A 27,792-nucleotide genomic window follows, 5' to 3' on the forward strand; every position below is an offset into this window, starting at 1 on the left:
GGATCCATCAGTGTAAAGTGCAGTTGTATTTTCTTTGAATACTGAATTTAAATTCCATTGTAAGCTACCTATGAAATATTTAATTTATTTACTAGAAAGGATATTTCACAGGAAATATACCTTTAAGAATACAATCAAAGTCTCTTTTAAATATAATACAAATATTTGGTAAAATGTCTTCTGAATTTGCCAGTATGGCCACATCCACTGTAGATCGCCTCTTCCTACAACCAAATTTTCTGTTATTAATCTGTTTGTTATTATTCGTTACAGTAGTTTTCCCAACGTGTCCAACATAATGGAAGATATGCAGTAGGGTTTTCTGGTGGTAGAAGCGTTTAGGTAGAAGGACTAGAGGTTGGTGTTTCCAGATTAATGGGAAAACACCTTATTTGAAACATCCATTGTGAACCCGAACGAGATCTTCGGGGTTTATGCTGGTAGTTAGTTTTAGGATGCGATATTAGACAAGATCTGGGCCTGGTAAATATAGGGAACGTTCTTACGCTGTTGGATCTGTATTGACGACCACCCTTCAAAATCAATGAGAACCATTGAGAAGGGGAGCTCAATGTTTCTGAAGCTCTTTTCCGTCGAGCTGTATATGAAGATCTCCGATATAAATCCTATGTTATGCGCAGAAGACAGTTTATGTCGGACCAAACACGAGAACAGCGAGTTATCCGATCAAAATGTCTTCTAAACAAAATTAAACAGCCTCAAGCGCCTGAGATGTTATGGTTTTTTTTGACGTGATAACGTCTTATAATTCGCTTTAGCCGGCTGCACGCACGAAAAAATGTATCGTTACCTTGCTCATTAGTGTTACCTTGCTCATTTGTCGTTACTTTGCTTATTTGTCGTTACCTTGCTCATTGCCGTTACCTTGAATGAACTGCAAGCGAAAGCGCGGAACGAACAAAGCAAACGAACGGCAACGTTCGACATCTTGCTCTCTCCTACTTAAGTGAGCGTATATACATATGTATGTATATGCGCATATGTACATATATAAATTCACGTATTTGTATTTGCATATGCCTTCTTATTGATTATTATTAATTTGATTTACTTGAAGAATTTAAAATAAAACCAAGTTTGTTAATAATACCTGTTGTTTTAATGTTATTATTATTACTTTTTTTATTATATATGAAGGAAAAAATGTATGGTAATATTTACCATATACCTTATAAGATATGTTGTATACTAATATATGTATATAAACATGCATATATGTACATATACAGTTTCGCGCAATTTTCAAAAAGAACAAATCTATATGTAAAGATGCATACAAGTCATATGGACATATCAAATATACGAATCTATTCCGTACGCAAGCAAATGTAAGCTAATGTGCTTGAACTGCAAGCGAGAGCGCGGAACGAACGACAAAGCAAACAAAGCACAATCGGCCCCCGCGTTCGGCAACGTTCGACATCTGGCTCTGTCCTACTTGAGTGAGCATATATATGTATGTATATGCGCATTTGTATATAAATTCACATACTTGTATTTGCATATGCCTTCTTCCCGTGTGCATGGTAATGAACCATTTCTCTGTTGAGAATAGGACGATGATAGAAAAAGTAGGAAATGAAAGGGAGTGTTTCGAGTGTAAAGTGTCTTGAAAAAGGCAAATCGATGATGATGCCTCTTAGTGTTGTTGACTTATTAACGTCTGATGCACAATCGAAATTGAAGATATATTTCATGAATTTGATAAATGTTTCGTCATTTTTCACGTTCGTGTAAATGTAACTTGACCTATTCCATTGCAATTCCATTTACCTCCTCCTCTATATCCATACAAAATATCTATCAAACAAATAAAATTAAAATTTTGTTTTGAAAATTGCAACCATTCCATCAATATTTTCTTATGACGTTGTCACGTTAAACTATCGTCAGTAAACCGACTTTACAGACCTCTTTTTTTTTTTTTTGACGAACAAAATTTTGACCAAGACCAAAAGACCAACCGCAGAACGTTTCCAGGACTGTTGGTTCTACGTTACCGGAACGACCCGGATTTATAACCAGCCAAGGACTGTCACTTTAGCATCATTCTCCGTATATGTATGGGCAATGTTTATGTTGCTACAACAACAACAACTAGACCATAGATCAGAAACAGCGACTACTAAATTATAGCAAGGAAGCAGCAGACAGCTTACATCGGCTGAATTCTTTTGAAATACGTTTAAACGCAGAATGATAGCAGACTTATGGAGAGTGAATAGCGATTAATTTATTAATTAATAAATTAATTTTTCCTATGGAAATTGGTTACTAGTATCCTTTTATATATACTAGGTGCATTTGTGAAACGCTTCCAAAAAATGAATAAGAATCGTTAGTAAAAAAAAAATAGGCAGCCACTTGTCCCTGCCATGCCCTTTTCCTAACTCAATGAACTCATAAATTTATGTACAGGGCCCGGCACTCGAAGTGTACCCAATTAAAAAGGCCATAAATTTAATTTGGAAAATAACTTTTATTCAATTCAAACTAAAAAATGTGTGAAAATAATACGAAATTAAGAATCAGTTTACTTTTGCTCGATATGACCACCTTTTACCTTGACTACGGCCTTGAGACGGTGCAGCACCGAATCGCAAGCTGCTCGAATGTGACTTGCAGGTATTTTGGCCCAATCGCGGGCCACTGGCTTTTTTCAGCGCCTCGAGACTGGTGAATCTTTTAGTTCAAACTTTGCTCTCCAAAATGGCCCAAAGAATATAATCCATCGGATTCGCGTCTGGTGAATTTGAGTGCCATTGTGTGGACGTTATGGCGTTCGGAACGTTCAGAACGTTGTTTTTGACGTGATAACGTCTTATAATTCGATTTAACAGGCTGCACGCACGAAAAAATGTGTCGTTACCTTGCTCATATGCCGTTACCTTGCTCATTGCATTGAATGAACTGCAAGCGAAAGCGCGGAACGAACGACAAAGCAAACGAATGGCAACGTTCGACATCTTGCTCTCTCCTACTTAAGTGAGCGTATATATGTATGTATATGCGCATATGTACATATATAAATTCACGTATTTGTATTTGCATATGCCTTCTTATTGATTATTATTAATTTGATTCACTTGAATAATTTAAAATAAAACCAAGTTTGTTAATAATACCTGTTGTTTTAATATTATTATTATTAATTTTTTTATTACATATGAAGGAAAAAATGTATGGTAATATTTACCATATACCTTATAGGATATGTTGTCTATACTAATATTATAAAGAGGAAAACTTTGTTTGTTTGTAATGAATAGGCTCAAAAACTACTGGACCGATTTTAAAAATTCTTTCACCATTCGAAAGCTACATCATCCACGAGTAACATGGATTATATTTTATTTTGGAAATAGGGCTCGAGATATAGGTCAAAACGTGGACCCGGGTAACCTTCGGATGTGTATATACAATATGGGTATCAAATGGAAGCTGTTAGTGAGTGCTTTAGTCCAGAGTATTTTTCATGCCGCTCCGTGACTAGGATCTCGAGATAGAGACCAAAACGTGGACCCTAGAATATGTTTGTACAATATGGATATCAAATGAAAGCTGTTGATAAGTGCTTTAATACGGGGTAATTTTCATACCTATTGATGACTAGGGTCTCGAAATATATGCCAAAACGTGGACCCGCCGTGTCTTTGCACCGAATTAAACCAAACTTACGCACATTGTTAAGGAGGTATTGAAGATGGTTTCCGTATAGTTTGGATACCTATTGGTGGATAGGGTCTCGAGATATAGGTCAAAACGTGGACCCGGGTAACCTTCGGACGTGTATGTACAATATGGGTATCAAATGAAAGCTGTTGGTGAATGCTTTATGATATGTTATGTAATGTTATGTTATGTAATGTAATGTAATGTTATGTTATGTTATGTTATATTATGTTATGTTATGTTATGTTATGTTATGTTGTGTTATGTTATGTTATGTTAAAGTATATTATGTTATGTTAACTCATTCTCTATATCCATACAAAATATCTATCAAACAAATAAAATTAAAATTTTCTTTTGAAAAATGCAACCATTTAATCATTATTTTCTTATGCCGTTATCACGTTAAACTATCGTCAGTAAACCGACTTTACAGACAACCTCTTTTTTAGTTATTCTTGGTTCACTCGAGCTTTGTGAGACCGTGCCGAGTCCTGTTGAAACGTTCATGGTCTGCCACCGAAAGTTTTGTTTTCCCGAGGTTTCGAAGCAGTCTCCAGAATACTTTCCCGATAATATTTCGCATTTACCTTCACGCCAGGCTCGATGAAAATGATTGGAGAGTGCCTATCTGCGATTACAGTGGCCCAAACCGTTACCTGTGGCGGGTGCTGCTGGTGGCCAAGCGATGACTTAAATTGTATGATGACCGTATGAACGGTCGGTCAAATAAACCCTATCGTTTTGAGAGTATACCAGTTGCTCAATTTGAAAAATGTTCTCGTCAGAAAACACAATGTTCGGAAATTGACCGCTTTCGGCCAAGCGAAGCAACTCCTTCGCTCTCTCAAGTCTGACTTGTTGCTGCTTTGGTGTGAGATCATGCGCCTTTGGACCATGTAAGGCTTGACTTTGAGATCATTTTTCAGTAAGCGGCAGATGATGGCCAGATATTTTCAGTTCTTTCGCCATTTGATTGGGGCTTCGTCGGGGATTTCACTCAAGTCGCTTCTTCACTTTTCGAACCATTTCACGTGACGTTGCAGTCTTTTGATGACCACCTCCATGACGTTTCGCGATGCTACCAGTGTCATTGTAACGAGCAATGGTGCGTTGAACAAGAACTTTATTTACTTTAAGGTGCTCGAGCTCACGAACAATCGCTGGTTGTGATTTTCCAGCCAAATATAATGAAATCACACTATTACGTGTGAAATCCATTACTGATTTTCTTTTTTCCGCGCTTACTCTAGGCAAAATGATTGCGCGCGCTTGTAAACAATACTCTGGACTGTCATTTAGCCAACTAACAGACAGTTGAAGCCCGCGCATTAGCTGCGCGAGCGGTCTGAAGTTGTTTATACTTTGAGTGTCGGACCCTGTATATACATACATACATATATTCGTATATTCTACAATATTAAGATCTTAATTATGTCAGAGCCTCACGAGGCAACTCGAGTCTGCGATGGGTGGTTTCGGGTTAGGCCATTCACTTGGCCGAGCTTTCATCCATCACTCATGGACATTGTACCCATGACAGCCAGTTCTACTTAATAATTAATATTACCACAATTTTACTTACCTAATCGACCCCATCGGTACCGTAGCAAGAGCGTATATAACGGCACTATGTGCTCACCTTGTGTAATTTCATCTAAATTCGCCCCTCTGCAAATATGTTTACGATTATTTTTATTTTGTGTTATTTTTTTTTTATATGAAACAGAAAATGTAATGGGCAAAATGTCAGTTTTATTTATTTTTGTGCTTGCAGTTGTTAAATTTGGTCATAATTTTGTACAATTTTTAATATAAATTAAAATTAAGTGCAGTTCTATTGTTAAAGAGAAAAATTAAAAGATAAAATCAACGCAAAAGAATTAAGATATTAAAATTATTTGGCATTCAAATTAAATTCACACTCACTTTAAGGGTATTGCCAACATGAATATTTGATGCAGAGGTTATAATTTCCAGTAGGCTTAGTTTTTTGTTTTTTAAAGAAAATATTACTTTTATGTACATAAAATAAATAAGTAATGCATGTAATGTACGCAATTTTGTGTTGTGACGAAGGGTAACTAATTAATGTACCTATTATTTTAAAAGACACACTTAGTAGAAAAATGTAGTAAAATTAGGGTTTTTTTAAAGCATTTTTTCCGAGTATTTTCAGTGGCTGGGAGATGTACCTACATGTACATATGTATGTAGAAATGTACTGTGTGGTATATACATGTATATATAAATTTGTGTATGTATATGAGAGACCGTTTTTTGAAATTAATGCGTTATGTCGGCTGTTTCGTTGTTGGTTGTTAGTTTTATTTCAGCTGGGTGCGAAGTGGGTAATAATTGTGAAGCTGAAAAGTTTGCAAAGAGACTAAAATTTCTTCATTCGAACTATCATCTTCATAATCATATGACCCATTTACGCAACATCCATACATCAATTCCATTCATGCCTCATCATCATCAATACTTCTTCTTCATTCGTCTGAAAACACATACAAAGCAAATAAGGACATATTTTAATACAAACACAAGATTACGAAATTTATATGTATGTACATACATACTATATGCATGTATGTGTGTATGTATGTATGTATAGAAAAAATAACAATTTCAATTTCAATTACTTTATCATCATTCCTTAAATTATTTTTATTTTTATCATATTTTATTTACTGCGATTTTGTTAGCTAAAACTATTTTGTTGTTGTTGTTGTTGTTCTTTTTATATGTAGGTATTACTATTATTAAGGGATTTCAGTTTTTGTCATATAAATATATTGTAAAGTACATACACATGTACGTTCTCATGCTAATGTTATGCACTCATAACTCCCGTTGTAATTCGTTTATACATAAATATTTCTCTTATATGTGTATGTATATAATATGTACACATATACTTATATACTTGCATTATAATGTTTATTTCGTATTTTTCAAGTTAACTTTCTTGTTTGCATTTATCTTGTGGTACATATAAAAATAAATTGTTTTTGCTATATAAATTGATATAGGTATGTATGTATGTATACATAAGTATGCCAAAAGATCAAAAACTAGGAGTATGTACTTATATATTATATTATATATCGACTCTATTTCCCTCACTCGTTCTCTCTCGCTCTCTCGCTCTCTTGTTATTGCAATGTTCATTACTCTTAGTAAGCCATTGGATTTTTGTTTATTTTTGAATCATCATTTCAATTCACCTATTTCCATTCGTATATATGTAGCTTTGTTGTATAATCCGCCATTTCAGTAAAAAATAAAACGCAGCTTTATTTGCCATCAAAAATGTTCCATTTACACATTTTTTTTTTTTTTTAATTTTTTTTTGTTAGTAATTTATAACCATAAAAGGTTTTTGATAGAGTATTTTATTTCTATGAATTTTGAATTGTTCCCCTATTTTAGAGCAAATAATTTGTGCACCGCTGCGAAAAATATAAAAATATTCGCTGGCGCACTTTTCTGATTTTGTTATTGCTTTAATATTTTCTCTTTGTATTTATGTATGTATGCACAAGGAATATACAGCCACTAAAGCGGGCCACAAACACGTAATATATCATGGCAATCGGTTCAAATTCGTTTCGCCACACTCTGTGAATCGGTTGTATAATTGGCGCGTACACCCGCGTACCCTCCTCCTATTTGGGGCGTGCGTCTTGATGTTGTTCCACAAATGGCGGGACCTACAGTTTCAAGCCGACTACGAACGGCAGATATTCTTTTATGAGGAGCTTTTACATGACAGCATAGCTGTGGATCGGTTGACGAATTAAATTTACGCCGAGTTCTTTGTTCGCTGCCGAATAATGATGCCCACACTCAGCGACGTTACCGTAGTCCCTGTCCGTTGCCCGTGAGATACACAAAACCAAGGCGAATTTATTACAGGTGACAGCAAACACATATAAGTAAAACCCTGCATGTATTTGTTGTTGCGTTTGGTCCAACCATCACGTCAAAATCAGCAAGCAAATGTAAACATACGAATGTAAACATACCAAAATTTCAGTTCGTAGAAAACAACTGCTTTCGTTTGGTTACATATTTACACAATACATCGATTTGTGTGGGTTTGTGCTTGGTTGTGTCGACACAATGTTGCCATTGATATTTTTGCATACACATTTTACACACATCCGCGTTATTAGTTCAAATTTTTCATTGCATAATAAACCAAAGCCAAAAACCAATAAATGCAAATAATTCATTTATCTTTAATTAACATTATTCATCATTGTTTTTAAGTTATTTGAATAAAAATTAAATTTTTTCTAAGTTTATTTTGTTAATGATTTCGAAATGTAATGTTTGGCCGCAGCTGATTGCTCTGCTGACACGTTTTTACGGAATATTCAAAAATTTTCATTTACACACAAGGCGAATCCATTAAAGATGGTAACGGTAAATCAGCTGATTTGTTTTTTTTTTTTCATTCGCCATGTCTATGTGACTGTCGGCACAGAATGAAACAAGGTGATTTAATTTTTTGTTTTCCACTTTGCCAATACTTTGCCCTGACAATCAAACGTACAAAACATTGTTGTTGGTCTACTGACACCACCTTTAATGATTGCGTCTTCATTTAGACACGTACACGATACGGTAACGGAACAGTGGTGAGTTTTAATTTACATGCCGCTCTCATAGGTTTGATCGTGTCAGCTAACAAGGGAACGTACGTTTACGTCGGCGAGTGTGGGCACCGTAAACATGGAATGCGAAAAAAAACGAATTGCTATGCATTGTATTGCCGCGCATGTGTACACTTCGAAATCTCAAAAGCAATGACAAAAATCGTCAACTTCGCCACACTCACACGTAACTGATTGCAAGAAAATCCAAATATAAGTTTTTTTCAACTTTCAAGTGTTGGAAATCGGTGTGTGGCGTGATCGATCTGTGGAAATTTCAACCCACTGTTTTGATTTTTTATGTGTTTGTGGCCCGCTTAAGGTAACTGCTGTAGGTGATTTTATGTTTTTTGGTATAATAATAAAAAAAAAAAAACAGAAGGCAAAAACTATGTAATTTGTTTTTGTATATGCACGTTAATACAGGAATGTACTTGTATACCTCGTAAAATACAGAACATTTTTGTAAATAAAGGGCTTGTTCGAGTTGGGCACAAGGGCACACGGTATCCATGTGAAATTCTGGCAACTTTGGCAAATGCATAGCGTTGTACTTCTCTACACTCAATTGTTCATTTTATAACTGTCAAATTTCATTGAATGCGATGACAATATTTCAAGGTGGATTTATTAGGGTAACAGCATTCACCCAGCTGAATTTTTCGCCGTAGGTATGGCTTACGTCAAAATGATAAGCTTTGTTTGTATGTATTGGTATGTTTACATATGCTTGCTGATTTTGACGTGATGCTTGGACCAAACGCAACAACAAATACATGTAGGGTTTTACTTATATGTGTTTGCTGTCACCTGTAAAAAATTCGCCTTGCAATATTTTAAATGTGAGCATTGCCGCGTTATGTTAGTGTCATTTTGAAAATGCCGTCAAATAAGCCACTACGTTGTGCTCGTGCTCTTGATTGCTTGAAAGCATTGGGCGTTTTCCAAAACGCTTGTTGCTTTGTGTTCGAACAACGAAACATGTTACCAAACGCAACTCTAACCCCCTGGACGATGTATCGTGCTCCGAAAAGTACCGTTGATGCTCTCTATACGCAACAAAAAGCAACCAATGCATCACTAAACAAGCTGATGTCATGTGTGTACATGTACAAAGAAAAAAAAAAATGGCGGAGCATGAAGAGAAGTAAGTTTTAAGGAAATTATTTTTATCATTATAGGAAACTTGTATGTAATATTTAATTTTTAATATTCTAAATGTCAACAAGCATCAATATTTTACTAATGCAATGTATACATACGGCATTCATACAGAATTGAAGCGATACTTCTAGATTGTATTTTATACATACGTTTTGGAAAACGCCCATTGTTTGCTTTATGCAATGAAGAGGAAAGATGGACGCCAAGATTCTGAGTGAATTCTTTTTTGTAAAGAAGGAAAATGCACAGTCTGAAAAACTAAAATGATCAAAGATGCTGCCAATGTGAGCGTCATAAAAAATAACAATTGGCTGTTAAACATGTAAAATGATAGCCTATTGCTTCGTTCCTACGACAGTCGGTTCTACATAACCGGAACGACCGGACTTGTATCCTACCAAGGACGGTCACCTCAGAAGTATTCTCCGTATACATATGTATTGGGAATGTTTATGCTGCTACAACAACAACATCCCATTACTTCCATGGTGAAAGTTTTTAGAGGTGTACTACCCAGCAGACCGTTATCCGGCTCTGAGCGAATTTGACAGATATATCGACGTCATTCGTTTTCTGTTTCCCTAAGCTAAAGCTAAATTTTGTGAAACCTAAAACGAATGACGTAGCATCCAAAGTTCCCCTCAAAAATAAAAATTTTTTTTTCACCATACCGTGCTCACCTGGTATCTATCATCCTTGCATTGCTTCACAGATGTTGACAATATATGACTTCAAATATTTCAAGACATGAACTGCCAGCTTCATTCAATTTGCTGTCTCGATTGACAAATTCACTGGAATTAACAATTGAAAGCAATAAAACATTTAATTGCTTGCCAAAAACTCGGTCATTATTGCGCGTAAATTCTTTAAAATCGGCATCATAAAAATTTTGTTCGTACGACTACTTCATTATTTTATTTGACATTTACAACGTAAAATTAACGTCAAAATCGAAACTATCGAGGAAAAAATTTATAAAAAACTTTAGTATTTTTATTTACGTATTCATCTTCTAAGATGGCTAGGCCATACCATGAGAATGTACGACTCCGCGAGAGCTCAACGAAAAGTAATTGACGCTTAAACATTTGAAACGAAAGCAAGAGGCAGACCAACCAAGATCAAGATGGATTGCCGAAGTAGATGACGACATGAGAAAACTCAAGGTCATTAATTGCAGCGAAATAACCAAGAATCCGGCCAAATGGAGACATTTTGTGCAGCAGGTCAAAGCTCACACAGAGCTGTAGCGCCAAATGATGATGAGGATGATGATTCACCTTCACATATCTGTGTAAAAACAAATACTCGAACAGCAGAAAAGTATTAATTTAAAATTTGCAACAGTGTTGCGAGTGCTGACGCTTTTATTGCGTGCCTCGAACCCAATCAAAACTGTGACAAAATAACTAAAATCGATTTAGCTCTATTTAGCTTTAAAGCATTAGGTTTTAAGGGGTTAGGAGTAGTAAGAATTTTCAAAAAATTGGATTTTTTTTTTGCATTTTCTTCAGGTATGATATCTTAAAAATATTGTGTGGAAATTTGAAGTGAATCCGACAAATCGTCCCCTTTCTGTGTTAACCTCATATCTACAAAATCATAATTTTCAGTAAATCGATCAAAATGTTTAGAGTTACTTAACTTCTATGAAAAGTTATAACTTATTTGATACGAAACTTATAGTAGATACGAGGTTTTTGAATTCGGACATGTAGATACGAAAAAAACCAAACGCGCTGAAAAAAATTCTATAATCATTATGAACATTGTATGTTTTGTTTTACGTAACAGGAGTGCTAAGGAGTGTTTTTCACAAAAATCTCAACTTCGAAAAAAATGAAGTTACGAGGTTAACACAGAAAGGGGATGAAATTCTTTTCGAGTTATTCAACAATTAACAAAGGGCGCTCCGGAGCGTTCGCAAAACTTTAAATGCGTTTTTCTCAAAACTATGTTTTTTGAACTGGTGATCATTGTAACTTAAAAGCCGCTTGGTAGATTTCAATAAAGTGTATGCTGCTTTTGAAAAACATTAAAAACTCATGCCTGATCGAAGGATTTTTTTGCTTCAAAAATAATTTTTCTTTTTTAAGAATTAATTTTTTCTCGAAAATCTGAAAAATATTTCCTGAGGCCGCCATATTGTTAATTTTTGAAAAAAAAAAAGCTTCAATCAGGCACAAGATTATCTATTAATATAACTGATTTCTCTTGTACGATTGCTTTTAGTTGAATCTCCAAGGACTTGTGATGATCACCGCAAGGGACTTCTGGAGAAATGGGCGCCATGCAAACAGCAATAAATTTTACAATTATTAATTTATTGTTTTGAAATATTGCTAAAGTCAAGTTGAAACATGATGTATTAATGTTATCGTTTTATTTTTGTAAAATGAAGCAATTGACTAGCAAAAAAAAAAAAAAAAAAAAAAAATTATTGAAAATCATCTGACTACCCCAACCCCTTAAAGCATTTCTAGGTTTTAGTGAAAGATTTAAACTATTTTCATTTCACAGCTGTTGCACGAGAATTCATTACAAAAGTTGAACTATAACTACGAAATGTAGTAGTTTAAAATTCCATCTTATAAGAGTTGCATAAAAAATATTACATTTCTTTACGAAAGTTTAGAATGTATCAAAACCAAAAATCAAATTTGTGTTAGTTATACTATAAGTTAATCTTTCAAAAATCCACATTACTCGTACATTTAGCGTATCAAACGTAATTTGTTATTATTCGTTTGCGATGTGTTTCTTTCAAGCTTTCTGCTTCGTTTTTTTTAACTTCTTCATAAAAAAATATATAGGTTAGTGATTGTGTGCTATTTGTATATGTATACAAAATTGATATAAATTTGTAAAGACGTACATATTAATAAGTGTATAAGTATATTCATAGAAAGTTAAGGTCCATAAATGCGAGCTTCAAAAAGTGGTTTTAGTGCTAATAGTCAACAATTGCGTATTAAGAAACAATAAAAATTCCAACTAGTATTTCAAAAGTTGAAATATATTTATATACTTATGCATACATGAATGTGTTTAAACGAAAATACTATATGTACTCGTACTACAGCGAGGAGCAATGTTCGTGCAGCAAAGAAGGTGAGCGCGAGCCGATCATTAATCACTAATGAGAATAGCTCGCGAATGTTTTCCTCTTAAAATCCAATCAATTATGATGGCAAGTTGCTAATTTATGTATTTCATGCTTGTAGTGTTTATGTATGTGAATAAAAAAAATTAATTTCAAAGCCTCTCTCTCTGCCTTAAATGCCAACTTTATACTTCAGGCGCTTAGAACAATCATGATTAAAAATTTCTAGTAATACTTTTACAGGATAACTAAAGTAACCAAGCAAATTATAGTTTTTCATATAAAGTTTCTCTCAAATCGTGTAAACTCAAAGTAAAAAAAAATGCCTGCGTAAGTGCACTTTCAAACAGAGTTGTAGGGGGTGGTTCAGCTAAGTAGATTTTTCTTAAAACGATCACATACAGATACATACATATATGTATGTATATACATAACTTCTGCTCAAATATGAACGAGACGGTATCAATAAAACGGTTCGCGGATGACATATGGCAAAAATAAATTTTTTGTTTTTTGGTAGGACTGTTATAAGCTTACATGGCAAATTTCAGCGTGATATGTCACATAGTTTGTTTTCTGTGCTACTGTAAACAAGTCAAGCTCGAGTGTGTTCTTCGAATTCTCTTTTATGACTTCAATTGTCTCAAAATGTTTTCCACGGAGCGGCAACTTGAGCTTGGGATACAGGAAAAAGTCACATGGAGCCATATCAGGCGAATACGGTGCTTGCGGAACGATATTAACATTATTTTTGTTCAAATAATCGCGAACAAGACGTGATGTGTGAGCTGGTGCATTATCGTGATGCAAGAACCATGACTTGTTGTCCCACAACTCCTTCCTTTAAAGACGAATGTTCTCGCGCAAACGCTTTAAAACGTCTAAATAATATTCAGCGTTAACCGATTTTGCGATTTGTGCGATTTTCAAGCACAATTTCCTTTACTTTTCTGATGTTTTCGTCGTTTACTGATGTTGCTGGACGACGTTCATGAAGCAAGTTCTCAACCGATGTACGGCCCTCTTTGAACGATTTGTACCACTGGAAAACACGTGCACGCGATAGAGCAGAGTCCCCATAGGTTGTCTGCAACATTTTTAAGGCGTCTGAAGCCGAAATTTTGTTGGAATAACAAAATTTCAAACAAATTCTTTGAATTTCCATCGTTAAATTCGAAGAACACACTCGAGCTTGACTTGTTTACAGTAGCACAGAAAACAAACTATGTGACATATCACGCTGAAATTTGCCATGTAAGCTTATAACAGTCCTACCAAAAAACAAAAAAATTATTTTTGCCATATGTCATCCGCGGACCGTTTTATTGATACCGTCCCGTTCATATTTGAGCAGAAGATATATATGCAAAATAAGTGAATTTATTTAAGTGTGCAACTTCTAGAATGAAAAATTGGACATTTTCAATATTGTAATTTTTTCATCACACGCCGACTCATAAAATATGATGTGTTTGGCCTGTCTAACGCACAGGCACTACCAAGTTATGTATAAGTAAAGTTCGATAACTTATAAGTTTTGCATAGCAGCAGGCACTACCAAAGCAACGAGCTCGGCGCAAAAATAGCAGCATTGCTGAACATCGCTAAATTATATGGGTCTGTATATTTTTGTTATCAAGGCAGGCAGTCCCAGGTAAAAACCCCCTTTGGTTAGTGTGGTGGTGGTACTCTTCATATTCAATGAGTATAGGCTGCGTATGTCGACAGCTGAAGTTCTTAGGGGTATCGGAGCTTAGAGCTACTTAAATGAGTGAATACTGAGTTAAGTTATTATAGCTTTCTCTAAACAATCTAGACAACCAGGGTACGTGGTTGTGGGAAGTAGCAAGCCGTTCAACCATAAAACCGATTTACAAAAAACAAAAAAAAAAAAACAAAAAATGTAACGCTTCTTTGAGAAATGCAAAATTGCCGAAATATTCATCGAATACCGACCAAATATTTAACAAGCTCTCGAGCGAATAGAGGACCTAAAAGACAACGCCAATAGTAGTAAAGCAATAGAAATCATGATATTTTTAAAAGTACAGTACTATCTCGATAATCCGGACACGCGGTAGTCCGGTCACATCTATAATCCGGACAACTGCTAAATTCGGACAGTTTAACATTTTTTACTCTATAATCCGGACATTTTTCAAATTTGCTTCGCAATATGTACATACATATGTATTTTAATTTTTAGTTTGCTTTGTGAGTTTTTCGTAAAATAGCGGTACTTTAACAACAATATGGTATATGTATACGAAATGCAACAGCATAAATCACGCGTTGTGTTTATTCTTTAGCGACAAACTGAATTGAGTGGACATTATTATTAGGAAAATAATAATATAGAAGAAGCTGATTCTGATTGAACCATAGTTGAAGCGGTAAATACTATAAGTAGCGGTGAAGCAAAAAATATTTTTTCCAAGGCTATACAATGGGCAGAACAAATTGACGCTTCGGCTATGGATATTTTAGTTTTAAGACTGCAGATAAAATGTTGCTGGCGAACTCGCAGCAGACCAATATTAATAATTTTTTTGAAATAGTACATACTAAATAAAAAAAATGTTTGATTATGTACAGATGTACATATTATTATGTAAGTATGATTGTTCTGTATTTAATAAAACTATTTATGTACGTACATATATCTGAATTGCGTTATGTTCATTTCAAAAAAACAACGTTTAGTTGAAAAAAAAAAATGTAATTGCGTGATGTTCATTTCAAAAAAACAACGTTTAGTTGAAAAAAAAATCATCTATAATCCGGGCACCCCCATAATCCGGACGACCCCTAACATTAAGGGTGTCCGGATTATCGAGATAGTACTGTACATTAATTATTGAACATTATTGAACTTATGTAAGAATTAGAAAACATTCTAGCTCGCTAACTGTGTTACATTATCGTTAGTTACTAAAAAAGGGTTTTATAAATACAAATCAATTAAAAAAAATTGTAATTTCGTTAAAACAAGAAACACATGAAAATTGTGATAAATAACTATTTCAAATGCTATTGATCTACTGTTTTAAAGTGCGATCGTGTATTACATGGCATAAAAGTGCAAATGTAATATATAATAGTTGTGTCGTTGAGTAGGCATGCCGCCTAAGTAGTTTTGAAAATGTTTTTCTTAATTTTGGTGTTTTCACCGAGATTCGAACCGACGTTCTCTCTGTGAATTCCGAATGGTAGTCACGCACCAACCCATTCGGCTACGGCGGCCGCCTTGAAGAAATTCAGTTATGGTTGATTTTATACTATTCTTAACGTTTTTAAGGGGTTACGGGTAGTTAGAATTAAAAAAAAAAAATTAATTTTTTTTTGCATTTTCTTCAGGTATAATATCTTAAAAATATTGTGCGAAAATTTGAAGTGAATTCGACAAATACTTTTCGAGTTATTCAACCGGGCGGTTGGGCGCTCCGGAGCAGATAGCAAAACTTTAAATGCGTTTTTCTCAAAACTATGTTTTTTGAGCTGGTGATCATTGTAACTTAAAAACCGCTTGGTAGATTTCAATAAAATTTATACTGCTTTAGAAAAACATTAAAAACTTACATTAAAAACTTAAAAAAAAACCTGATCGAAGATTTTTTTTCCTCAAAAATTAAAATTTTTTTTTTAAAGAATTAATTGTCGGTTTTTTTCTCGAAAATCTGAAAAATATTTCCTGAGGTCGCTATATTGTTAATTTTGAAAAAAAAAAAAAAAAAAGAAACGCTTTGTAGATTTCGATAAAATGTATACTGCTTTTGAAAAAATAAAAAACTCGTGCCTGACGAAGAATTTTTTTTTAAATTTCAATTTTTTTAAACAATTATTGTCGGTTTTTTTTTCTCGAAAATCTGAAAATTATTTACTCAGGCCGCCATATTGTTAATTTTGAAAAAAAAAAAAAAAAAAAAAAAAGCTTCGATCAGGCACAAGATTATCTATTAGGTTAAGTTAGGCAGCCGCGTCGCACATAGAGACAGCGATGCCACTTAGACCACGAAATGGGTCCGTTGTGAGCAAGATGTATTAATAAAACTATTTTCTCTTGTCCGATTGATTTATATGAATCTCCAAAGGCTTGTGATGATCACCGCAAGGGACTTCGGGAAAAACGGGCGCCACACAAACAGCGATAACTTTTACAATTATTAATTTTTTTTGTTTTTGAAGTTTTGCTAAAGTCAAGTCGAAACTTGATGTATTAATGCTATGCTTTTATTTTGGAAAATAAAGAAATTGACTAGCAAAAAAAAAAATTATTGAAAATCATCATTTTTTCGGGCCTCTGACTACCCCTTACCCCTTAATACCTTTAAGAAATTCAGTTATGGTTGACTTTATACTATTATTAGCGTTTTTAAGGGGTTACATAGGTTTCGTCGGGCAAAAAACGGCCTATTTTCAATATTTTTTTTTCTATGTAAAAAATTATTTATTTAATTCAAACTTTTTTTTCTGTCTTTTAGATACATATTTAAATTTTCAAAAAAAAAAAATTAAAACTCCTCCATAGTGACGTCATTTCCGGTGACCTCTCGAAAAAAAAGGTGCGTCCGCGTTGTCAGCATAACTCCTGACAGGCTCATCAAAAATGAAAAAACAAAAACAAGTGTTTTAGTTAAGACCATAAACTCCTGCTCGAACGAAGGAAAGAAAAAAAAGTAAAAATTGGAATTTTGGCAGACATTTTTCCAAAAAAATTAAAATTTCGGTCATATTTGCTTGACATTTTGTTTTTTTTTAAATAGTTGTAATTGAAAAAAAAAAAAAAAAAAAAAAAAATCATTCGTTCAAGCACGAGTAAATTGTATTTCGAACAACTGTGTAAAATTTCATCAAGATCGGTTGAGTAGTTTTCGAGAACATTTGACAACCGACTTTGAAAACACGGTTCCTAGAAAAACGCGTTTAAAGTTTTGAGTAACAATAAAAGTGGCTTGGAGTGCACACCTTCCCAAGGCTGTATCCCCGAAACTATTATTCGGATCGACTTGAAAATTTAGGATAATATTCCTGAGATGTTGTAGAAATTAATAAGCCGAAAAAAATAAATAGATTTTTTGAACCAACGAACCCCATGTAACCCCTTAAGTGATATTAAATAATTGTAAGCAAACATGCAAAAAAAAACTGTAATTATTTACAATATTCATATATACCAAAAATCCGTATATAAAAATGCATAGAAAAGTTGCATGTGCATGCAGTTTTTAAAAGCAATTTACATTAATTTTTTTCGCTTGCTGCATAAGGCATTAAATGTCGACACACTGGCACACTACATTTGTTTGAAAAATTAAAAAAAAACATGTTTTTCTTTAACGCATGCGCAGGTATAAAATTTGCTCTTAACAGACAGTTCACAAACTCACTGCATAAGTTTATTAATTCACAATATAAAGCAAAAACTTGAAGGAAATGAAGAAATGTCGTATGTTGAAGAAACTTTGTTTTTTTGAGATTTCCCAACTTACATCTACTTTACTTTAGGTTTTCAATGCGTCTATATGTATAGTATATTGTTATGATGCCATGAGTTGTATTGTATATATTTACAAAGAAGTTATTTCTTTTAATTTTTCCGTCTTTTCGGTTTATTATTTTTGTTTTTAATTTTACATTCTCAGTCTATTGTCGTGTAATACATATAGAAATCAAGCAAAATTTTGCAACTAATTTTGTTCTTTGTTTTCTATGTTACTCCCGTTTAACTTTCATTTGAAATACATACTTCATTACTTTCCACCAAAATCTTGTGCGCCAAACAAAGTCTGGGCAAGCGAAGAAGCATTTTATGTGATTGTGTTAGGGCACACACTAGACCTACTAATCACCATCAGCGTTTAGTTAGTAAGTATGTACGTTACAAAAAAAAAAAAAATATTTATGTATAAGTGTTATATTAACTAATCGATTTAAATTTCATTACGTTATAATATATGTCGCATCATAGTAAACTTATTCTTAAAACATTTATACATTATTTCAGCGGATTGTTCATAGAATTATCGTATATAGCAACAATCTTAACAAAAAATTGGCATGAGTCTTATAAGTGGTATATTTATTTATGCGTGCGTTTAAGGTGTACGGGCTGTGGTTTCCTGTGTGTGGTAAGAATACAAAAATAAAATAAAATTTAGAAGCAAAAAGAGAATCACAACTTTGTGAAAGACGACTGAAAAAATTAATAGAGGGGCAATGCATATGCAGCATTAAATTTGATGTACAGACGTGGCCACAATAAAAGCACAGCGACATTTTGCCAAATTTTGACTGCTTATCTGTTTTTTTTTTTTAATCTTGCGTATACCGCAATACAAACGATATAGTTCCACGTTTTATTTTGTACAAATTATACAAATCAAAGCCCATCAAAGTGCCTGGTTTATAAGGTCAAAAAAATCAATTTTTTTTTTTTCGTTTTAAGCGATTCCTAATATATTTCAGAATATTCACACAAAGTTACAGAGCCTAATTCTCGATATTTCCGTAGATACAAAGCCAAAGGTAGGCGAGCGTTAGGTAGTTACGCTGTGACCGGACAGCTATAGTACAAACTTTATCTTCTTTTCTCGACTTTTCATTTTTATGATTTCTTTGAATTGGCGTACATGAATGAAAAAAAACTAATGAACCTTTTGAAATGAATCATAGCTTGTTCCCTTCAGTATTAAATTCTCTTCTATTTGAACTAACAAAATAGATAAACAAAATTTTTCAAGATTTTTATACCAAGTTGAAGTGATTTTTTTTTATAGAAAGGCATTTTTTTCTTTAAAACCTCCAAAAAGTTAAAATTTTGGAATTTCTCTCAGTTTTTTTAGTTTATCTAGAATAAAAAATCATGATAATTAGAAATCCAATTGAATTTTTTGCGTTAGATAATAATTACGAGCTGTATCTTGTACGCCAGTTGGAAACTCCAGCGTTGCAGCGCTCTACTAATTTCTATGTTAAACATTTTTTTCAACTTATTTTAACCAGTACAAAAATTTTTATACTTTTTAAATGTTCATTAAAAGATAGAAAAAACTTTGCAGTGCTAAATAAATTTTTTTCCTTAAAAAAAAAAAAAAATCGCAAAGAGATGCAATTTTTAGACCTCATAAACCAGGCTCCCCCTTTAAACAAATCAAAGCCCATCAAAGTGTCAAACTTTTAAGGGTACGCCATTTTCTAGCCAATTCAATTTCAGTATAATACTGTGTAAATTTCAAGTGACTTCAAATTCGCATTGATTTTTAATAATTAATTGTTTTTTTTTTGTGTTGGCGGTGTTACGCATTTTTTTCCATACATAAAAATTCCGCGCATTCGCTGGCAAAATACTGCTGTGCTATTATTGCGGCCACGGCGTATTTATTGCAAAAATGATTATCAATTCTTCTCGACTTAGACATGATTTGTACGAAAACATAAAATAAAATCTGGCTATTGATTAGAAATCGAAAACTTATTTCGGTAACTATTTGTAACTAATTTATGCATAATGTTCATTTGTGTGTAATCTTGGCTCTTAACTAAATGAAAAATTAGTACTTTGAATTTATTTTTACTTGGCTTCGATTACTATTTCGGTGTGTGTATGTGTTCTAAAGAATTACGTGAACGCATTATTTATTTATTTATTTATATTGGCGAGAGCTTTATTATTGTGTATGTATGTATCGTATATGAAGCGCTCTAGTGCATAGGCGCGTCACAAAGATAACTATCGATTGATACTATGAAGGGCAGGGATGTGGGGGTTTGGGACATTTTGTGCCACTCAATGGGCACTTTAGGCAAACTTCGAATATGCATACACACAAATCACACCCACAACAACACCCGCCGCTATATAAGTAATTAATGACCTTCTTTTCTTCGCCGCATGCTTTCTTTCCTCCGATTCGCGCTGTTTTCGTCTGATTTCGCTCACTTTTTGTTCGATGTTGGTCTGTCGCTCTACACGTTTCCGCCGTTTCAATTCATTTTCGGGGCTGCTATAGAGAAGATGAGTGAAATATTTAGTTAAAAAACACAAAACAAAAGAAAACAAATAATTTGTTCTATTTATTTGTAGACTTACCCGATCGCGATTGGTTTGCTATTTGAGAGATCGGAGAAGTTTAATTTTACTTCACCCGTAGTTTGATTACCACCGTTTCTACTACCGCTCGCACGTTCACTGCTTCTACTCCGGCCATTACCTTCGTTAGTGTTCTTATCGTCATCATCCTGTTCTACGATTTCATCATCATCACTACCCTCATCACTTTTATTGTCCTCGTATAAATCATTGTCATCACTGTCTGACTCATGCACTCGTTCTAACGGGTTTTGTGAGCCTTGCGCCTGTTGTGGTATTGGCGGCAGAGGTCTATTCAACATGCTCTCAACGGTTTTTTCCTTGCCGGCGTGCTCTGCACTGGCGGTCATGCCGTATAGTTCGTCACTGAAACTTGCGCTAGCCGGTATTTTTGGTAATGGCTTGCCGAGTTGACTGAACGATAGTACACCGGCAGTGCTGCAGCCGGCCATTGGCAGTGGTAGGGAATGTGTACGTGGCGGTAGAGGTGGTGGCATCTCACCAGTTGTGGCATACTGATCGTGTTCATTGTCATTGTTAGCGATTGGCTCCTCCTTGTAATTCAGAAATTCCTTTAATCAAGCGAAAATTTTGTTTTTATTATATATTTAAATGTTTGAAATACAATAAATTGTTTTACTGAATCTTTAAGCAATTTGATTCCCTCTATAATTGCTTGATAAGAGAAGTATAATTGATCTGCAGTCTGTATTAAGCCCATGCGATATCTGCGCAGCTCATAAAGTACTTCCTGTACAGAAACCTTGTTCTCGCCTTCTTTCTCAACCTAATTGTTTCAAAGTAAAACCAAACGGTTATAATATTTGCAAATTTCACATCGATTTTTTATCACTAACCAAAACTAGACAACAGTCTACTAAACAAAATGTGCCGGAACGTCCGATCCCGGCGCTGCAGTGCACTATTGCGGGCCCCACACTCGCATCGAGTGCACCCGTGTCGCGCACCTGTTTTAAAAATTGTAAAAACGCCACTGGTGAACTGGGAATTCCAAAGTCCGGCCATGTTGTATAGTGGAATTGTAATATCTCACGGCTTGTGTTCGTTTCAAGATCCGTTAGCCTAATAGCGATAATATTAGTTTTCAAAAAGACATTAACCAATTATCATTTCGCCAACTTACTTGAACCATCTGCGACAGAAGTTCTGATACTCTTCACAACGAATAAATTCAACAACCAACTCAACTTCATTCAAAATTAGTGCATTTTCAGGACCTTTCCTATCAGGCCAATACTGATGACATTTAACTTGCTTCTTTTCAATTAATTTGTTTAACATAAGAATGGCCTTGGTATTTTGCTCCCATACCATTAGCCAAAAGTGTCCAACGGTTTCAGTGAGTGGACCCTGTGTTAGAATGTATGCTCTTTCGGCACGCTCGAGCTGTGGAGAGTTAAAAAAAGATAAAATTGAAAAAAAAAACTTTTGCTTCCCAATTTGGCTATTATGACGCCACTTACCGTAACAAGATTTGCATTAATATAGTCAATACCGCCCTTACGGAGGATAATGCGCGAATGATCGTAAGGATTTACATCTCTGTATCTGTTTAGACAGCGATTGTGTATTCTCTCTGATTCAACAGATTCAAATTGTTTTTCACTAGCTTCACGATCGCAATGTTCACGAATTTCCTAAAATAAAAAAACAACAACAAAATAATTTAATATTTTTCAATTAAAAATTATGTCAATGTTATGATTTAAAAATAAAAATATTATTATAGTTTTTGCTAGTAAAACTTTCAACGAAATGCAAGAAATGCGGTTGCTTAAAGCTTGGCTTAACAGTCACCACAAAGCAGATCAAATATAGGCGAATAAAAGTAAGCAACAACACACAGTTCGAAATAGTTGGAGAAATAGGAAAGGGTGTAAACGAAGTTGAGTATCTTGGCATCTTGATGTTGTTGTAGCAGCATAAACATTGTCCATACATACACATATATATATGGAATGCTGCTGAAGAGACAGTCCTTGGCCGAATATAAAACCCGGTCGCTCGCCGAAGAATTGAACATCATATCGACACCGATCCTTATGAGAACACCAAAACATACCCTCAGTGGGTTTCCCTCAAATCCTGTTTCTATAATAAATTATTCTGCCTTAAAAAAATTGAAACAGCAGAAGCAGCTGCACTGCATGAAGCAGTAGTGTTTGCCTCCCAAACGAGCAAAAAACATCTAATATGCAGCGACAGCAAATCCGTCATTGAAGCCTTGCAGAACCAAAAACGATATGTTACTCATCAATATGATAAGAAATATTACACTGTGTGACAAAAAAAAAAATTAAATATACTTTTATGGAAACCTAGCACAACTTGTGGCTATAGAAAAACTAAACAAAATGGTATAGGAAATTTCCAATACACCCCCAAAATCTCATTTTATGGCCATAAAACCGTTTTTCAGTAGGTTGATGTGAAGAATAACTCCTAACTTCGCCAATTTCCATCCGATTTCAAATTTGCTTTTTTAGTTCGAAAGAACAAAAACAAGCCTTTTTGACAGTGTGTTGACAATTTTTCTGAAATGACAACTGACGAGACTGTAGACGGAAGTATTTGGAATTTTTTTATTTTTTCTCTATTTTTTCGACTTTGACATAATTTTTACGATATTATCCGATATTGAGGATTTTTTTAGTGCACTACTGTTATAGTAAATTTAATTTTGCGTTAAATGAGTTATATTTGACTGTAATTGAATTAAAATTAATAGAGTTGCTGGGTTTTAAGATTTTTTCTTTTTTTTTACTACGAGATTTGGTATGCGTTTCGAAGCATGAAAATGATAACAAGTGTCATTATAAACACATAATATTTATTGGAGTATTGTGCAGTGCAGCACTGTACGGTATGGTACGGTGCGGTACGGTGCAGTACACAACGGAACTGGTTCCAAACTTAAAAATGCATTGGAAACGCCCCTTTGGAGTTTAGTATGGTACGGTACATTTGTCATTCTCTTCATCAATTTTGAATACTTCTCTGTAAGAAATTCGATCATCATCATTCATCTTAAGTCGTCATCAACTAAGTTCCATTGTTTAAATCGAGAAGCGAGCGTTTCAGATTGTCTTCCCGATAGAAGTAAATCACGAGAAAGATCCTGAAAATCTGAATTTGATACAATGTGTCGTTCTGAAGACTTAGAACCAGACGGAAAGTACTCTTCATCATCAGGTTTATTGTTATCAGTTTGATCATCATCAGCAATGAGTTGAACTTCCTTCAGTTCATGACCTGCAGTTGAGTCAATCATATCGTCCAAGACTACGGGGTTCTTAACAGTTGCAACATCAGCATACTTTATGTGCTTTCGAGTTTTATAATGATGACCGTTTACGTCCGTTTTACAAAAATAACAATCATCTGGTTTATGATAAGGCTGATGCACATCATCGGAGAATATTGAGAAATTCGACTTTTCTGGCAACGTTTTGATTTATATTTCTTGAATTTCAATGAAACAAACAATAAAACTTTGACGTTTTAATAAGGTTAAATTATAATAACAAACTTCTTTTGTTAATCAATGTACAGTGTGAACTTTGGTACACTTGGGAGCTTTTTCATATTTCTATTGAAAAAAAATGTGCTATAATATGTCAGATATTTTCGTAAGTTCTAACCAGTTCTGTTGTATGCAGTACAGTGTACTCTTATGTATACATATACACTCCAATAAATATTACGTATCTATAATGACGCATCAAAACACGTCCTTATTCCCATTTAGCGTAAGCTATACCTACACACCAAATTAGTAAAAAAAAATTAAATCTTAAAACTCACACAACTCTATTAATTTTAATTCAATTACAGTCAAATATAGCTCATTTGACGCAAAATTAAATTTACTATAACAGTGGGGTACTAAAAAAAATCCTCAATATCGGATAATATCGTAAAAATTATGTCAAAGTCGAAAAAATAGAGAAAAAATAAAAAAATTCCAAATACTTCCGTCTACAGTCTCGTCAGTTGTCATTTCAGAAAAATTGTCAACACACTGTCAAAAAGGCTTGTTTTTGTTCTTTCGAACTAAAAAAGCAAATTTGAAATCGGATGGAAATTGGCGAAGTTAGGAGTTATTCTTCACATCAACCTACTGAAAAACGGTTTTATGGCCATAAAATGAGATTTTGGGGGTGTATTGGAAATTTCTCCTATACCATTTTTCTTAGTTTTACTATACCTAAAAGTTGAACTAGGTCTCCATAAAAGTATAATTTCACTGTCGCACAGTGTTATATATGAAAAGAAAGACGCAATAAAAATTATGCGGGTTCCTGGGCATGCTGGAATCAAAGGCAACGAAGTTGCTGATGAACGCGCAAATAAAGCACGGATGCAGCTATTACATTTCTTTAACCACCTCACTCCTAAAGACCTACGGATGCATGCGTCAAATTACGCATGATTGGGCCACATTTCATCACTACTACAAATTAAATAATCCCCGTGGAACTAAACCGATTTTCCCATCTGACTCTCCTTGCAGAGGTATCACAACTTTTGTGCGTCTACGAATCGGACATTCATTTCCCACTCATAATCATTTACTAAATGGAGCCTTGAAGCCGCCATGCTCATACTGCAATATACCAGTACAACATCTCCTGGACGAATGCCCTGGCCGAAGTCAGATCTGAATAACAGTTTTTGGCAGCAGCAAACCCTCTGACCATCTGAAATTAGCAAACTCAGCTTTCCTTAAATTTCAAATCTTAGCTAAACTAAATATGTATATAAAATTATTGTTACTTTCATCCGGCATAACACAAAGTTTTTGTTTTAATACTTAATGTAAATTATCTCTAAATTATCTAAAATAGTCTTATAGTATCTTATAGTATAAATCTCGAGCCGAAGGCCTTAGTAGCCAGAGTTCTTGTTAAATTTTAGTGTATTGGTTATTTATAACTATTACTCTTACATATAAATAAATAAATCCCGGTCGTTCCGATTACGAAGAACCGACTTGCGTGGGAACGCAGAATCTTGATCCCCGACGGTGGTACAGCGTCCTGACATTCAACAAAGAATATCCAAAACGGCGAGTGCGCGACTATCTCGAGTGTGGTATAAAAAAGCGAATAAGGGGTTACATAAGTCCAGAATTAAAAAAAATCGATTTTTTTTCCACTTTTCAAAAGTATAGTATCTTAAGAATATAATGAGAAATTTTCATGCGGAAATTTCCAATATTTTAGCTTCTGCAGCCCATTAACTAGGTACAGAGCGGTCCGCGTGCTCCTGTGCCTCAAAATTTAAACTGGTTTTTCTCGAAACTACTTTTTCCGGCACGGTCTGCATGATAACTCATACAGTTTTTAATATTTTTTCATGCGGTTTTTTTAAATATTCGAAAGTGGTTTCTCTATAGTCCGGATTTTTGATGTTTTTATTGAAAAATTTTATAAACCTAATTAAAGTGTGACATTTAGACGTAAAACGCATACTTTTTTTTTAAATGCCGTAAATTGCAAAATTGTTTGAAATTTAAAAATCTTTTTTACAAGAATTTTTTTACTTTTTACAGATCCTTCAACATTTCAAGGATAAATGATGCAGACCGTGGAGCAACTTATTTTTCATTGTACTTTGGGTTTGATTGATTGATTTTTTATATACTAATTTTTGTAAAGAAAAATTAAATTTTTTTTTTTCTAAAGTTTAAGTACTAATAAACAATGTATACATTTTTGTATATTTATTTCTATTGTTATTTCTTCTAAAACAGTTTTTCTTTAAGCGCATTTTTGGCGCTGCAGGAGTAACAAAAATAAGAATTTTTGATGCTTATGTAAAATCAGTTTTAATCTATGGCCGCGAAACGTGGCACTTAAAGCAAGAAAACTGCAGCCATTTGTAAATAAATTTTTGCGTCGTATTATCGGCATTTGGTAGCCACGAACCAATTGAAAAAGAAATTATGCACAGAAAGTGCAAATGGATCGGGCACACGTTTCAAAAAAATGCGGACCAAATAACTCATTCAGCTTTGCAGTGGATTCCACAAGGAGACCATCAAATCAATTCATTCAACGAACTAAAATATGTAGCAAGAAACCGTGATTTGTGGAAATCTTTTGGAGATAGACTAAGTGCTTAATTACGATGTGGATTGTAATATTGAAGCATGTCAATAATAATATAAATGTGCAACTAGGTGGTCCATACAGAGGTTCCTTTTTACAAATTATTTTACTTTTGTATTAATATTTTTTATATTAAAAAATTAAAAAAAAAACATCGACAGAGCAAACATCCCGATTATTTATGGAATACGATTTCATTTATATGGCTGTCCATATGGCTTTCCAGTAGTACATCCAGTCAACCCAGTTTTCTGGCTCTAATTGCTTGCTCGATATTCCCTTTTAGGGCCTGAATCATTAACGGATTGTTCCCATAAAATTTTTCAAGGCACCCCACAGAAAAGTCTAACGGTGTCACATCGCAGCTCCGAGGCGATCTTTTGAGATTTATTGCGAAGCGGACTGTGTGGCATGGCGCGCTATCTTGCTGAAACTAAAGATCGTCCAAATCTATGCCCTCAATTTTCTACCAACAAATACCGTTTCTTATGCCTCTGTAGCGCTCACTGTTGCCCAAAATGGCGTTAACAGCGGCATTTTCAAAGAAAAATTGATCAATGATGTGACCGGTCAAAACTGTCACTCACTCTCTTTCTCTCTCTCTCTGATGATGTACTTTTTGGGGATTTTTCTATCCCTAGATATAATAATTTTGCTTGCTAGCTGTCGATGAGGTGAAATTGGGCTTTTTTCCAATAAACGCACTGACTTTGGAAATATATTTTGTATTTTGACCAACAAACTTAAAGCGATTCATTTTGATCCGTGAAGATATGACACGTACTTTCTGTCAAGACTTCTAACAGGAAAGGGCAAAATAACATAAAAACAAAAAAATAAAACAGAATACATGGACCACCCTGTAAAAACGAAAATAATTTTTTTGCATGAGCACATCGACTTCATAGAAATTATATATATTTTCCCGAAACATTCACAGCT

General features: G+C 34.2%; 1 protein-coding gene across 5 annotated transcripts in view; it reads right to left on the minus strand.

Annotated features, from left to right (window-relative positions):
- Positions 1–27,792, minus strand: part of LOC129241038 (tyrosine-protein phosphatase non-receptor type 61F) — a 90,554-nt gene that overhangs the window by 36,073 nt on the left and 26,689 nt on the right. The window contains exons 2-8 of one of the 5 annotated variants that reach the window (XR_008582121.1): positions 22,201–22,374; positions 21,861–22,123; positions 21,574–21,799; positions 21,357–21,503; positions 20,717–21,288; positions 20,502–20,630; positions 5,623–6,193 (exon numbers count right to left, since the gene is read on the minus strand). Coding sequence is in view for 4 of the 5 variants with exons in the window: in XM_054877168.1 (XP_054733143.1) it covers positions 20,426–20,630; positions 20,717–21,288; positions 21,357–21,503; positions 21,574–21,799; positions 21,861–22,123; positions 22,201–22,374 (1,587 nt within the window). In the remaining variant the exon portion in view is untranslated. Of the gene's footprint in view, positions 1–5,428; positions 6,194–18,076; positions 18,747–19,398; positions 20,631–20,716; positions 21,289–21,356; positions 21,504–21,573; positions 21,800–21,860; positions 22,124–22,200; positions 22,375–27,792 lie in introns of those variants that run through there. The other 4 variants (XM_054877171.1, XM_054877170.1, XM_054877169.1 and 1 more) reach the window with 4 other exon arrangements.

Source organism: Anastrepha obliqua, chromosome 3 (assembly GCF_027943255.1).
Source record: "Anastrepha obliqua isolate idAnaObli1 chromosome 3, idAnaObli1_1.0, whole genome shotgun sequence".
Lineage (NCBI taxonomy): Eukaryota > Metazoa > Arthropoda > Insecta > Diptera > Tephritidae > Anastrepha > Anastrepha obliqua.